This window comes from Phocoena sinus, chromosome X, assembly GCF_008692025.1.
Source record: "Phocoena sinus isolate mPhoSin1 chromosome X, mPhoSin1.pri, whole genome shotgun sequence".
Taxonomy (NCBI): Eukaryota; Metazoa; Chordata; class Mammalia; order Artiodactyla; family Phocoenidae; genus Phocoena; species Phocoena sinus.
Genome location: NC_045784.1, coordinates 115120129 through 115133575, shown reverse-complemented (window position 1 = coordinate 115133575; position 13447 = coordinate 115120129). Strand labels below are relative to the sequence as shown.

Here is a 13447-nt window from a genome sequence, read left to right as displayed (position 1 = left end):
CTTGGATCACAGGGGTTCGAATCTTGGCTCTGCCCTCTGCCCACTGGCTCCGTGGCTTGGGACAAGTTACTTTCCTCTTTGCGCCTCAGTTTCCCCTTTGGTAAAATGGCTTCTGGTATTGTTTTGAGGATTAAAGGGAGAGCAGCGCGTACATTTTGATCACACTGCTGGCACGTAGTCAGTGCTTAAAACTGTGAGCTGGCTGGGCGCGGCGGCACACGCCGGTGGTCCCAGCTACTCCGGTGGTTGAGGCGGGAGAACCGCTTGAGCCCTGGACTTCCGGGCTGTAGGGCGCTCTGTGATCGGTGTCTGCACTAAGTTCAGCTTCAATCTGGGAACCTTCAGGAAGCGGGGGACCACCAGCTTTCCTATGGAGGGGTGAACAGGCCCAGGTCTGAAATGGAGCAGGTCAAAACTGCCCTGCTGATCAGTAGCCACATGGCACCTGTGACTAGCCACTGCCCTCCAGCCTGGGCAACAGAGCAAGACCCCCGCCCTGACAAACAAACAAAACTCTTAGCCATCGAGTTCCCTGGCAGTCCAGTGGTTAGGACTCTGCGCTCTCACTGCCGAGAGCCCGGGTTCGATCCCTGGTCAGGGAACCAAAATCCCACAGCCGCGTGGCCAAATCTGTTAGCTGTATATTAGGGTCAGCAGTCAGGGCTGTGGAATGGCCTCACTGACACCGAGAGGGTGGAGCATGGATGCTAACAAGAAAGAGTTTCTGAAGTCAAGGTTCCTCAGTGCGGAGAGAAAGACCTCAGAAATGGTGGTTTGGGGTTTTTCTGGAAGGGGGCTGGGGAATATCTCTTAGTAGAGTCCCTCTTTTAAATTAAACTTTTAATCTTGACATTATTGTAGAGTGGAAGGCAGTTGAAAGAAATAGAGAGGTCTCCTTTCCCCTCTCCCTCCTTTCCCCAGTGGTAGGTAACATCTTGCAAAACTATAGCACAAGGCACAACCAGGATATTGACATGAATACAGTCTGGATACAGAACAGTTCATCACTGCAAGGGGCCCTCCTGCTGCCCCTTTGTAGACGCACCCACATCTTGTCCTTCCCATCCACCCCTCTCCTGCCCATTCCCAGACCCCTCACCCCTGGCAACCACGAATCTGTTCTCCTTTTCTAGAAGTTTGTCATTTCAAGAATGTTTTATACATGAAATCATATAGTCTGTAACCTTTTGAGATTGGCTTTTTTTGTCCCACTCAGCATAATTCACTGGAGATTTATCCACATCCTTCTGTGTAACAATTATTTGTTCCTTTTTATTGCTGGGTAGCATCCCATGGTATGGATGTACCACAGTTTGTTGAACCAGTCACCCACTGAAGGACCTGGGGGTGGTTTCCAGCTTTTGGCTATTAGAAGTAAGCCCATGTGAACATTTGTTTGCTGAATTATTTTTACGGTCGATGCTTTACAATCATGGTCAGATCATTCTGACATCTAATTCACTTTGGAGTTAGTGTCACTTGATTGTCTTTTCTCATTCAGGTTGTGAATTTCCTGGTTCTTTGTATGAAGGATGATCTTCCATTCTGTCCTGGACATTTTGGTGTCGTGTCAGGAGACACTGGGTTCTGTTGGAGCTGGGTACTGTAGCACAGGGGTCCCCAAACCCCAGGCCGAGGGCCGATCCTGGTCGGAGGCCTGTTAGGAACCCGGCCGCACAGCAGGAGGTGAGGGGCGGGCGAGGGAGCGAAGCTTTGTCTGCGGCTTCCCACGGCTCCCATTACCGCCTGGACCACCCCCGCTCCCCCCGTCCGTGGGAAAATTGTCTTCCATGGAAACCGGACCCTGGAGCCAAGAAGGTTGGGGACCGCTGCTCTAGCTTGCAGTCCCCCTGTTGAGGTTTGGCGAGCAGGCCCTGGCCTCCTGCCGTGAGCTGTGCTTGGGAGGACAGCATGAATTTCCAAGCCTCTGCGGTGCTGTTTTGGTTTGCTTGGTTTATCTCAGGCTGCTGGGGATGCTGCCTGGGGAAATGGAAGGAGCTTCCCCAGGCCGGGCCACCTTGGCATTCTAGGCGGGGGAAGGGATTCTACCTGCTGCCTCCGAGAAAGGGATGCTTCTGGAGGCAGGAGCCCCTGCCAGTGGGCAATGGGGAATGTTTCCTGGGCCTGGGCTCTTTGTGGCCGGTGCCTCCCAGCAGTAGAGTGTCTCTTGGGGGCGGAGAGGGCAGTTTCAGGGCCAGCAGAGAAGCAGTGTGCTTGCTTCGCAGTGGATGTCTTCCTTGAGTGACCTAGAACTACATAACTATTACATTTTTTTTCAGATTAAAGATGGAAGAAATCTGACATGCAGTGTGATCTCACCATCTCCGCTGTGTCTGAGAGCCCCTGCATAGACTGTTAGGAGGAATAGAATCCCCTCTCCAGTGTAACCCAGGAAAACTGTATCGACATAACAACATATCAAATGAAAAGGAGTGACAGGCACCTTTTATTTTAACAGGTGAAACAAGGGAGGAGTTTGTTATTCTACAATTATTTATTGATTTATGGCTGTGTTGGATCTTCGTTGCTGCACACGGGCTTTCTCTAGTTGCAGCGAGCGGGGGCTACTCTTCATTGCAGTGCGCGGACTTCTCATTGCGGTGGCTTCTCTTATTGTGGAGCACGGGCTCTAGGTGCACGGGCTTCAGAAGTTGTGGCACGCGTGCTCAGTAGTTGTGCCTCATGGGCTCTAGAGCTCAGGCTCAGTAGTTGTGGTGCACGGGCTTAGCTGCCCCACAGTATGTGGGATCTTCCTGGACCAGGGCTCGAACCCGTGTCCCCTGCATTGGCAGGCGGATTCTCAACCACTGTGCCACCAGGGAAGTCCTCTACATTTTTTTTCATTTTCCAAAATTACAGATAGGCATAAGCAGGTAGGTTATACGACTTTTTGGCAATGGCCAACTCCATCCTGGTGCAGCTCGTGTCAGCATCCATAGCCATTTGGACAAATCCACATCATTTCTGTGCCTCCCCAGTTGCCTACCGAGTAAAAAACTCATTATGTTTTTGGAGGCCAGGGAGGGTTTTAGGTATTCATCTGTCATCCTTCTGACGATGGGTGGGGCGTCCTGGGAGTGACTTCAGAGGCTCCTTTATCCATGACTGGTTGACGCCACAGGCAGCTTCAGGAAGAGAGCACAACCGACCGAGGTGGCCTGAAAGAGATGATGAAACCCACTTAATCCAGTGGACCCTGGGGCCTCTTGCCCCGCCCCCCGGCCACCTCCCCACCACACACACTTGTTTCCAGCAGTGGTCATAAGACCTTGCTTTGGGGCATAGTCTGATTTGAAATGTCAACCTTATCATTTCCTTCATTCTGTCATATACATGAGTCTGTGTCGAGAATCTCTGTTCTGTTCCATGGACAAATTTTTGATTCCTGTTTTAATTGCTAAATCTATAATGTAGATTTTCATATCTTGAAACAGCTCACTATCATGGCTGTTTCCACATAGTCTCTTCAGTCGGCTCATTTCATGGCAAGATCCTGCTGAGGTTCATGACTATGTTTACACTGAATTCATAGATGTATTTTGGGAAGAATTGATAGGATGACAATAATTAGTTTTCCTATCCTGCAAGAAATGGTATTTTTAGTCTCAAAACAGGAAACATAAAAACGTTTCAAGCATATTTCCCTCTAGTTTAAAAAATGATATTCACATGTGTTTTGTGGCCAGTGTGAAATGGACATATCATTTCTGTTATTTCATATTTTATTCTTCAAGTATATAATATCTTCTGTGTTTAACTTGTATCCAATCATACTTTTTTGCAAAATATCTGGTTGAATGACTTGTTATTCTAAAGAGACACTCAAGGAGAAAGGCAATTTTTTCAATTTCCTTATGTACATAAATTATAGTATATCAATAATATGATGTAAATTACAGCTATTGAAAATGATAAAGGGGTCCTCTATGTACTGACCTGGAAAGATCTCCAAGAAATGGTAGTTGAAGAAAGAAACTCGAAAAACAATGTGTCTTATCATCCCATTTGTCTTTCTTCAGAGTCATCTATATCAATAAAAGTAAATGCAAAGAATAGGATCTGAAAATTTTACAGCAAACTGCTAATGGCAGTTCTTCTGGTGTAGGTGTGTAAGATGGGGGAATATAAGAAAGGAGTGGGGAGATGGATTATTAGTTGATCTCTATAAATGTAATTCTTACTTGTATTTTCTATAGGAATGTAAAAATATAAGTCAATTCTGTAAAATTATTTAAATAATACAAGATTCCTCAGAAGCATACATTTGAGACGCAGACAGGTGCAAACACCAAGGCAGACTGACGCAGATTCAGCCTGTTTTCTCCATGGGAAGGGCACTGGGGCTCAGAAGAATGACATCAAAACCCCCAAACAAAGAGTCAACCAACCTGTAACTGGAGTTGAAGGCAAGAGCACAGACTTAGCCAGGGAAGACTCTCTACCTGTCTGTGGCTTTAAGAGGTTCTCATTCAGGAGGGAAAGTGGAGGTGATGACACCCATTCTGCAGTCTCTTAGGCTTCCTTGTCCTCCCCATTTTACCAGGAATACACTCATGATAAGAATAGCAACAGCAGCAGCAGCAGACGTCTGCTCAGGGAGTCTGCCCGCCAGGCACTTCTCCAAGGGGCTTAACATACACTGGCTCATTTCATGTCTTAACAGGTTTGGTGAGTGCCACTGTCATGCCCATTTACCCAGAGCAGGGCACTGGGGTACGGGAAAGGCATGTAATTGGCCCAAGGTCACATAGCTAGTGCGTAGCAGAACCAGGGTGTAAACCCAATTTGTTTGGCTTCAGAGCCCCCGCCTTCCACCCCTTCAGTTTGCCTCCTCTTGATCCTCGTGGAAGACAAAGAAACAATTCCCCTCCTTCTATTTGTTTTGAACACTGAAAACAGTATCTTAGTGCCTTTACATGGTTCTACATGGGTGAGAAGAAACCTGGATGACTGAGCCTTCCCTGCACTCTAGGAAGGGTGTGTGTGACCTGGATCCCTCTTCCACATATGTGTCTCAATTTCCTCAGTTGTTATGTGAGACTGAGTAGGACAGCCAATATGGGGGCAAGGCACATTTCATCGTAATAGTCATTTTAGTTCCTTAAACAGCAGCACCGTAAGAAACACAAAGCCCTGTCCTCACTGTTAGTAAAAATATCCTGTAAAAATCCACGTCCTACTTCTAGACAATATCCACATGGGTCACACACTTTAATGTTAACTATATACTTGTTCTATATCAGACACTCACAAGGTAATATGGCGTGAGAAGTCTGACCACTCACAACCATATTTTCTACAATTAAACACCCCATTTACGTGAATTGGTGTTTAACAAAAAGCAGTCATGTGAGAGTCATTGCCAAGGCTGGATCCAGAGATCAAGGAAGTGTAGAGAATCCTACCTGGGACTGAATTGCCTTGCAGCTTTCACGGGGTAATTGGATCTTGAGACCACAATCGCTGACAGTACCCAGTGGACCTGTTGAAATGCAATGAACACTGTTAGGACACTTTTTGTAATTCCTCCCATGGGAGAAATTTTAATGGAGAGATTTTGCTCAAGTCAAGGAAAAGCCTGAGAGAAGAGAGCTGAGTGTCCAGGCAACAGATACACAGGTGGTACCCAAACATAGGTAATGTCTGCCCTGCCTTCCAGCACCTCTAATTCAGCGTATTCAGCCCTGAACATGGAGTAACTCAGGTGGTGGCAGCCACTGTCAGATCTTGCCATTGCATGTGGCCACAGTGTTCTGAGCCATTGTGCGTCACCATGACTCCTCTTGGTGCCTAATGAATCAGGTCCTGGGACTTAGAGAAAGGTAGTGGGAGAAGGAGCAAAAGAATTTTTCTCCCCTTTTTTGCTCTCTCTTCCAGACCAATTGTTACTGCTGTGAGAAATGTGGCTTATCAGAACAACTCCTGGGATAAAACACTCAGATACATCTAGCTAACGTAGCATCTTTATCTGCCATCACAAAATGAATTGGCTTTGATAAACTCCAGCCCTGCTGGGTAATAGTTATGTGAGTACCATTTGTCCACATTAGGGAAATGATGCTGCACACAGAAGTGTTAAGAGTACAAGCTCAGGAAACAGACCGTTTAATTTCCAATCCCGGTTCTGTGGGATCTCGGGCAAGTCCCTTAAACTCTCTGATCCACAGGCTCCCCCTCTGTAAAACGGAGAGGACAACACTTCCTTCCTTAAGAGTTCTCATCTCAGCCAACCTCTTTGATTTGGCTCAGTCTTGGTTGGATCTACTGTATATCCAATCCCTTCAAAGTTCATCTCCCCAGTGGCACTGTTCCCCTCCTCTCCAGCCCATTTCCAAAGAAGAGGTCTTGGAGTGAGGCAAAACTCATGCTCCTTGCAGTATCAGAAGGGCTGGGGCTCCCGAGTCTTGAGCTGGTCTCCACATCACGCTGATGGTCAGGTCCTTGGCTATGCAATTACTTGTATTCTCTCAGGGGAGAACATTCCATTTGTATCCCTGAAAGTTCTGCTAGCATCTGCTGCTGAGAAGCATTGCTGGAATAACTCGGCATGTGCCATATTCCCAGAGAGCTAGGACAACTACTCTTGCAGCCATGCATGACCTCAATTCCAGTTCCCGCTGGCACTGGGGATCCCGAGGTATGCCTGTGACCAGGATGGGTGCCAGTATGGGCATCTAGGCCGGAAGCACTGCTGCTGGTGATACTAATGGTGCTCAGGGAGTCATTGCCCCAAGTCAGGCACAAGACTGTGAAGTTCCATAGCCTACAGACACACCAACCTACCGCCTCTGTCTACAGCATTGCTGGTGGCAGCGAGGGACATGTGTGTCCTCAGGCCAGAACATTTTCATTAATGCAGTACGAGGCACTGATGTAAAGGTGAACTTCATGTCCAACTGGAATAAGGATTCATATACCAGCAGTAACATCCTGAAATTTAAAGGGTAATTGTATACTGTACGTAACTGGTGCAACATTTTTCATTAATTTACAGGAATCCAGACATAATAAGAACACTCTGCTCACTTGCTTTGGAAATCAACTCGTTGTTAGTGCAAATGTTCCCCACTTTACCTTAGATCAGTTAAAGACACAAGCACTGACTGACATAAAATAAATGTGTGCTCAAATCCCATCACTGTGAGAATATGATTTATCTAAGCCACATTTCTTCATCTCTAAAGTGAAGGTCATAATTGCTCCTACCCCAGAGTTTGTCAAGGAAACGTCTGTAGTAACGTGTTTTACTTCGGTTTGAATGTTTGCTGAGAGATTTTAAGCCCTACTACTACCCCTTCCCCTTCTCCCCTACATGTGGGCAAGCTGTAAGAGAGCCTGAGTACTCCCTCCTTTTTTTATATGTCTCTGTTTTTTCTTAGTTTTTATTTAGCATTTTGTGTACTTGGATTATGCATTCATTGTGGAATACATTTCCCAATTTCTCCCTCTTATTACAACTTTTTTTCAAATTCTTTTCCCACTTAGAAACATAATATTGAGCAGAGTTTCCTGTGCTATACAGCAGGTCCTTGTTGGTTATCTATTTTAAATATAGCAGTGTGTACATCCCAAACTCCCAGCCAATCCCTCCCCCCACCCTTTCCCCCTGGTAACCATAAGTTCAGTTCTCTAAGTGTATCAGTCTGTTTCTGTTTTGTAAGTAAGTTCATTTGTACCATTTTTTATAGATTCCACATATAAGTGATATCATACGATATTTGTCTTTCTCTGTCCGACTTACTTCACTCAGTGTGACAATCTCTAGGTCCATCCATATTGCTGCAGATGGCATTATTTCACTCTTTTTAATGGCTGAGTAATATTCCATTGTATACACGGACCACATCATTTTAAAGAAGACGTGGTACATATATTCCCTCCTTTGATGCAAGCCAGAAGTTCAAACCATGCCAGCCCCACCCAGTGGAAGCAAAATCCCTCACCCCAGCTCCATCTCCTAAGCATAATAAAGACCCAAAGTCAATTTCCTTTCCCTGTTCACTCAAGCCATTTTCAGACCTACTTGGGGAGGCTGCCCTGGTCTCCCAAGAAAGCCTCAATATGTGAGTAGTGATCCTGTTACTAGTGCTTTAATGCATGTAAGGCGTAACCTGTCTTGATATCTAAACCAAATTTGGGGTTAAGCAGAACAGAGAGGACCCTGGAAGTATCCAGTAACTACTCAAAAAGCAAAACACTGGATGGTGAGGGGGACAAAAAACTAAAATAGAGGTTCATAGTTTTACCCAATTGGAAATCCAAAATTTACTAAAAGAATTTATGCAACAAAAGATTAAATTATGCTAACTGGCTTTTGTACTTCTACAAGAGAGGTTCTGAATTAACTTTAGCATCTCAATATGTACCAATTGGCAAAGCTTCATAGCCTTAATCAGCATCAGACTTAGGACACGAATACAGTTATACCTGGAGATTTTCACTAAATCTTAAAAAGGTACCAATTATACTTTTAGGAGAGAGTTATCAAACACAAAATAAAGGACAAAAATATGCCTCACCCTAACCATCAGAACTGTTGCCTTGCATAAATTCCCCCATAGTCAAATGGCCATTACCCAAAACTATGCTCTGATTCAATGAAAGATAAAGTCTTTGGCACAATTGGTTTTACAAAATGGAAGCGCTTGGACCTTCAATCCCACAGAAAATAGTTAATACAGCCCAATAAAAATTAAAACAGGGGGTTATGGGTTGACTTCCCCCCCCCATATATGTGGAAGTATTAACCCACTGTGTCCGTGTTTTTCTGCCAGCTGAGTATAGTCAGGTGCAAATTATAAGTCAACTGTACAAGGACGTAAGTGTACCTTGCCCTGGAATCATCCTTACACACAATTACCAGCCATGAGCCATTATGCAGACCCAGAGGTTCTGGAACACCAGGGCACCCTGAGGAAAGGACCTCCTGTAGCTCTTGTGGAGCCTCCTACTGGTCTTCCCCCAAATTCACCTGAACGCATTGACTCCGGCAACCGTGCAATGAGGAGGACAGAAGCAAAAGTTTCAGAGACTGATTGGATACTAGGTATGAATCAACAGTGATGGCTGGAATTAATCTTTCTTTCTTTTTTCTTTTTTTCTTTTTTTTGCAGCGTGGCATGAGGGATTGCAGTTCCCCGACCGCGGATAGAACCTGCGCCCCCTGCAGTGGAAGTGCGGAGTCTTAACCACTGGACCTCCAGGGAAGTCCCGGAGGTTAATCATTTTGATCACATTAATTCCTTTTTAGGTAAAAGACTAAATCCATATTTAATACAAAGGGAAAAAATTAACGTTCCACAAACGTATGGACACCGAGGGGGGAAAGCGGCGGGGGGTGGGGTGGGGTGGTGGTGGGATGAATTGGGAGATTGGGATCGACATGTATACGCTAATATGTATAACATGGATGACTAATGAGAACCTGCTGTGTAAAAAAATAAAATTCTAAAATTCAAAAAAGAATTTAAAAAAAACTTAATGTTCCTTTGGTAAGTATAATCAAGTATAATATTTTAAAAATATTACTTATACCTTAAAAGTTTAGAACAGGCTTATCTTATTCAGTATTGGAGATATGCTCTTGCAAATGAAAGCACTAACCACATCACTATTATTCAGTCATTACAGAATAAGTCGTTTGGAGATGCTTTCCAGGCATAGTAAATATTACATATGATCAACATGTAATTAATATGCAATTAGAAGTTTATTACCTAATGTCTTTTTCTTCTCTGCCTCTTTTACAATTTGTCTAATAGTGGATTTTGCCAGACTTGGAATATGGCCTACCCAGGTCTACCTGATGTTTACCTACTTAAAATCTGCATTTTTAAACAGCCTTTAATCATCAAAGTAATTCCTTCTTTGACTATGCAAACTATTTCCTGTGAAGCAGAATATGATAATGAGAAAATAAAATATCAGTGGCAAAGAGACCTTCACAGAGTAAACAAAACAAACTTATGGACTGAATGTTTGTGTTCCCCCTCTTCCCAATTCAGATGTTGAAATCCTAACCCCCAGTGTGATGGTATTTAGAGGTGAGGCCTTTGGGATGTGATTGGGTCATGAGGGTAGAGCCCTCATGAATGGGATTAGTGCCCATATAAGGAGCTGAAAAGACCAGAGTTCTCTTCTGCCATGTGAGGACACTGCAAGAAAACCTCTGTGTAAGAACCAGGAAGTGAGCATTCACCAGACACCGAATCTGTCAGCATCTTGATCTTGGGCTTCCCAACCTCCAGAACTATGAAAAATAAATTTCTGTTGTTTATAAGACACCCAGTTTATGATATTCTGTTAGAGCAGCCTGAACAGCCTAAAACAAAACCTATTGGCAAGTGCCTGTCAAACGGGGCAGAGTGACTCCGTTTCTGCTGGTTTGCATTCACAGAGACTTGTTTCTATCTGTGCCTACGTGTTTTTGCACTCCTGCTGTCCACTGTGTTTCAAATATATTGGTAAGAATAACTTGAGACCTAGAATGCTAGCAGCTTACTCCAGAGAGGATTTTCATTGGCTTCTGCCAGATGCCTGGGGTCATTCTACATGGGGTCCAAGAAAACCAAGTGCAAAACTTGAGGCCCCTACACAAACCAGGGTATTTGAAAGTAATCTATAATTCCACCCAATATTAAGTCCACTTCCTGTTCCTCCCAGCCGTTAGATCATAACAACTTGGGGGCCCAGATCATTTCTGGCAGAGTTAGAATCCCCATGTTGTGTGCCTCTGGTTTCTCTCACCTTGTCAGTTAAGGATGTCAAACCTCACCAGGCTAACAATTTCCCTTAGGGAAATAGTCACTTCCATGCTCCTTCACATGATTAGATTCCTATTTTCCTTTCGATTTTAAATTCAAAATGATATACAAAATTTCAAATATACAGAGAAATTGAAAGAATAGCACCATGAACACCCAAATATTCACCATCTAAACACAACTGTCATTAACATTCTTGCCATGAACACTGTGCACATAGGAGAGCAAAATTTGCCACTCCAAAATGTCTCTTAGGCCCAAAAGACTCAAGAAGAAACTTTGACTTTCCCCCTAACCACCTAAAGAATTTAGATACAGGGCTTGTTCTCAGAATAGAACTATCACCAGAGACATCTGTAAGAATATGGGCTGGGGCTGGGGGGGGCAACTCTTAGAGATCAGAGTCCACCCCGGGTCCCATTGTCTCTGCAGGACCCAGCAAACATTTGTTTACCAAACATTTGCTTTTCCATCTTCATGTGGAATGCCTTCCTCCCCTTTTACATTCCAAACCCCTACCCCCAACATCCTTTTCTATCTTTAGCTGAAGTTGGTATTTAAGATGAAGGTTTTGTCCATTTGGGGGAGTTACTCAGTTCTCCTGGGGTCTCTCCCATGTACACACATTATTATACTTTTCTGTGATTTTCTCCTGTTAATCAGTCTCATGTCAATTTAAGTCTTATTACTTCTGAAACTAACACAACATTGTAAATCAACTATACTCCAATAAAATTAAAATTTTTAAAAGTTTAATTCTTAGACCAGCCAGAAAAAGCTAGAAGGGTAGAGGAAAATCTCTTCCTCCCCAACATGCTGAACCTTTTCAAAGACATTTTCTAACCTCATGACACCTCATTCCTAATTTTTTTTTAGCACATATCTCCTAAAAACCAGAACATTCTCCGACATAAAAATAAAACCAGGTTTCCTACCCAGCAAGTAAGGAGCTTGGAAGTCATGACTCTCATCCTCATAACAAGAAAAAAAGATGAACAAATTGAAAATCAACAACTCTTTTCAGATACATCAGATGTTAAAGGAAAACCACTGCCCCTAAAGTTGGAGCAAGAAGCAAATACACCGACTCACAGCTTACAAGGATCAGAAAGCCAGGGAAAGATGCTAGCACACACCCCAGACCCCCTCCTGATCTGTCAACCAACCCCTCTCCCCGGGGTCTTTACCACTCTCTTGGGGAGTGTTTCCGGAACGAAGGGGGAAGCAGTAGAAGGATGGGTGTCTCCAGGCTCTGGCCGCTGAGCGTGACCCTGTGCTCATGGGCACCAATGATGGAGCCAGACTGCTCAGACCCACATCCCATTTCCCCCTGGCTGGCACCCTCAGGCAAGTTGTTCCACTTCCTTTAGCCTCAGGACCCTCATCTATAAAGTGGGGATAATAATAATAACGCCGACCATGAAGAACTCGGCAGATGAAATCAGTTGCTGCACGTCAAGTGCTCAGCACAGTACCAGCACAGAGCACACACTCTAAAGGCTCAACCACGACTAGCACGTTAAGGAAAAACCTTGCCTTTATTCTTCCCCATCTCTCTCATTCTTTTTCAGGCTGACACTTGCTGAAAGGACAGACCACACTCTATTCTCCCCTTGTGACTTGTTGCTGCCCAAATCCGTCCCACAGCCACTGGCGATCACCTAAGCCCAGCAGACATTTCTAGCCCCCTGCACACAACACCACGCCCCCCACGCCCTATAGACCTCCCCTCGTTGTGCGAACACTGCTCTCCCCTGGTTCTCGGGCGTCTCCCTTTCCATCTCCTCCATCAGATGATCCCCTTTGCAGCTCTTCTGCCGTCTCCCTCTGCAGGGCATGAAGGGCGCACAGTTTCCGCCACAGTGCCCAGGCATGAAGCAGTACCCTTCTACTTGGCCTTCCTGCTTCACTCTTCAGCCCATTATAACCTCTTCACAGTCAAGCAGCCACAGGTATCCTTCCAAAACATAAGACAGAATCCTCTCTAAGGATCCAAACCCTCCAGGGACTTCAGATCTCATGTACAGTAGAAGCCTGAATCCTTATTCTCTTTCCGATCACATTTCCTACTATTCTATCTCTCACCTACTCTGCTCCAAGCACTTGGCTTTTCCTTGAACGCATCAGGCACACTCTGGCCTCAGAAGCTTTGCACAGGCTGCTCCCGCATCTGGATAGCTCCAGACAGCCGCCACAGGAGCCCGCCAGCTGCACCCTCATTGGCTGGACGGCCACAGGGGTGGGCCTTGCATGTGATGAACCCACACACTGGAGCATGGGGCCCGTGTCACCTACTAGGGTGGAAGCTGGGTCCCTTGGGGGCACCGAGGCTGAGGACAGACAGCAGGAGGCTCAGGCCCCGAGAGGTCGCTGTGACCAGAGGGCATCCGCGAGGCAGCGGCGTCAGCCTCGTGCATCATCTCGTGTGGCGTGTGCCCAGGCTGCGGTGACCACGCTCAGGCCTCTGACCAGGGCGGTGCCCGTCTTCTGGAAGAGGGGGACCCCGCGGAGGGGGCGTGCCCCGGGCAGCCAGCGCTCCCACCAGGTACCTCTCAGTCCCCTTGTCCCCCCACAGCACCCTCGCAGAGAAGGCCCATGGGGGCGCTTCCCGACCCTGCATTTCCCCAGCTGCTCCTGCAGCAGATGCCTTTCCAGATTTCCCCTACGGTGCATCGGCCCGATCT

General features: G+C 45.7%; 1 protein-coding gene across 9 annotated transcripts in view; it reads right to left on the bottom strand.

The window, feature by feature from the left end:
• Positions 1–2418: 2418 nt before the first annotated feature.
• Positions 2419–13447, bottom strand: part of ZNF75D (zinc finger protein 75D) — a 37411-nt gene continuing 26382 nt past the window's right edge. For 5 of the 9 annotated variants that reach the window (XR_004348024.1, XR_004348020.1, XR_004348021.1 and 2 more), the window contains 3 exons: positions 5406–5482; positions 3937–4025; positions 2419–3158 (listed from right to left, as the gene is read on the bottom strand). Coding sequence is in view for 2 of the 9 variants with exons in the window: in XM_032619458.1 (XP_032475349.1) it covers positions 3128–3158; positions 3937–4025; positions 5406–5482 (197 nt within the window). In the remaining 7 variants the exon portion in view is untranslated. Of the gene's footprint in view, positions 3159–3936; positions 4026–5405; positions 5483–13447 lie in introns of those variants that run through there. The other 4 variants (XM_032619458.1, XR_004348026.1, XM_032619459.1 and 1 more) reach the window with 4 other exon arrangements.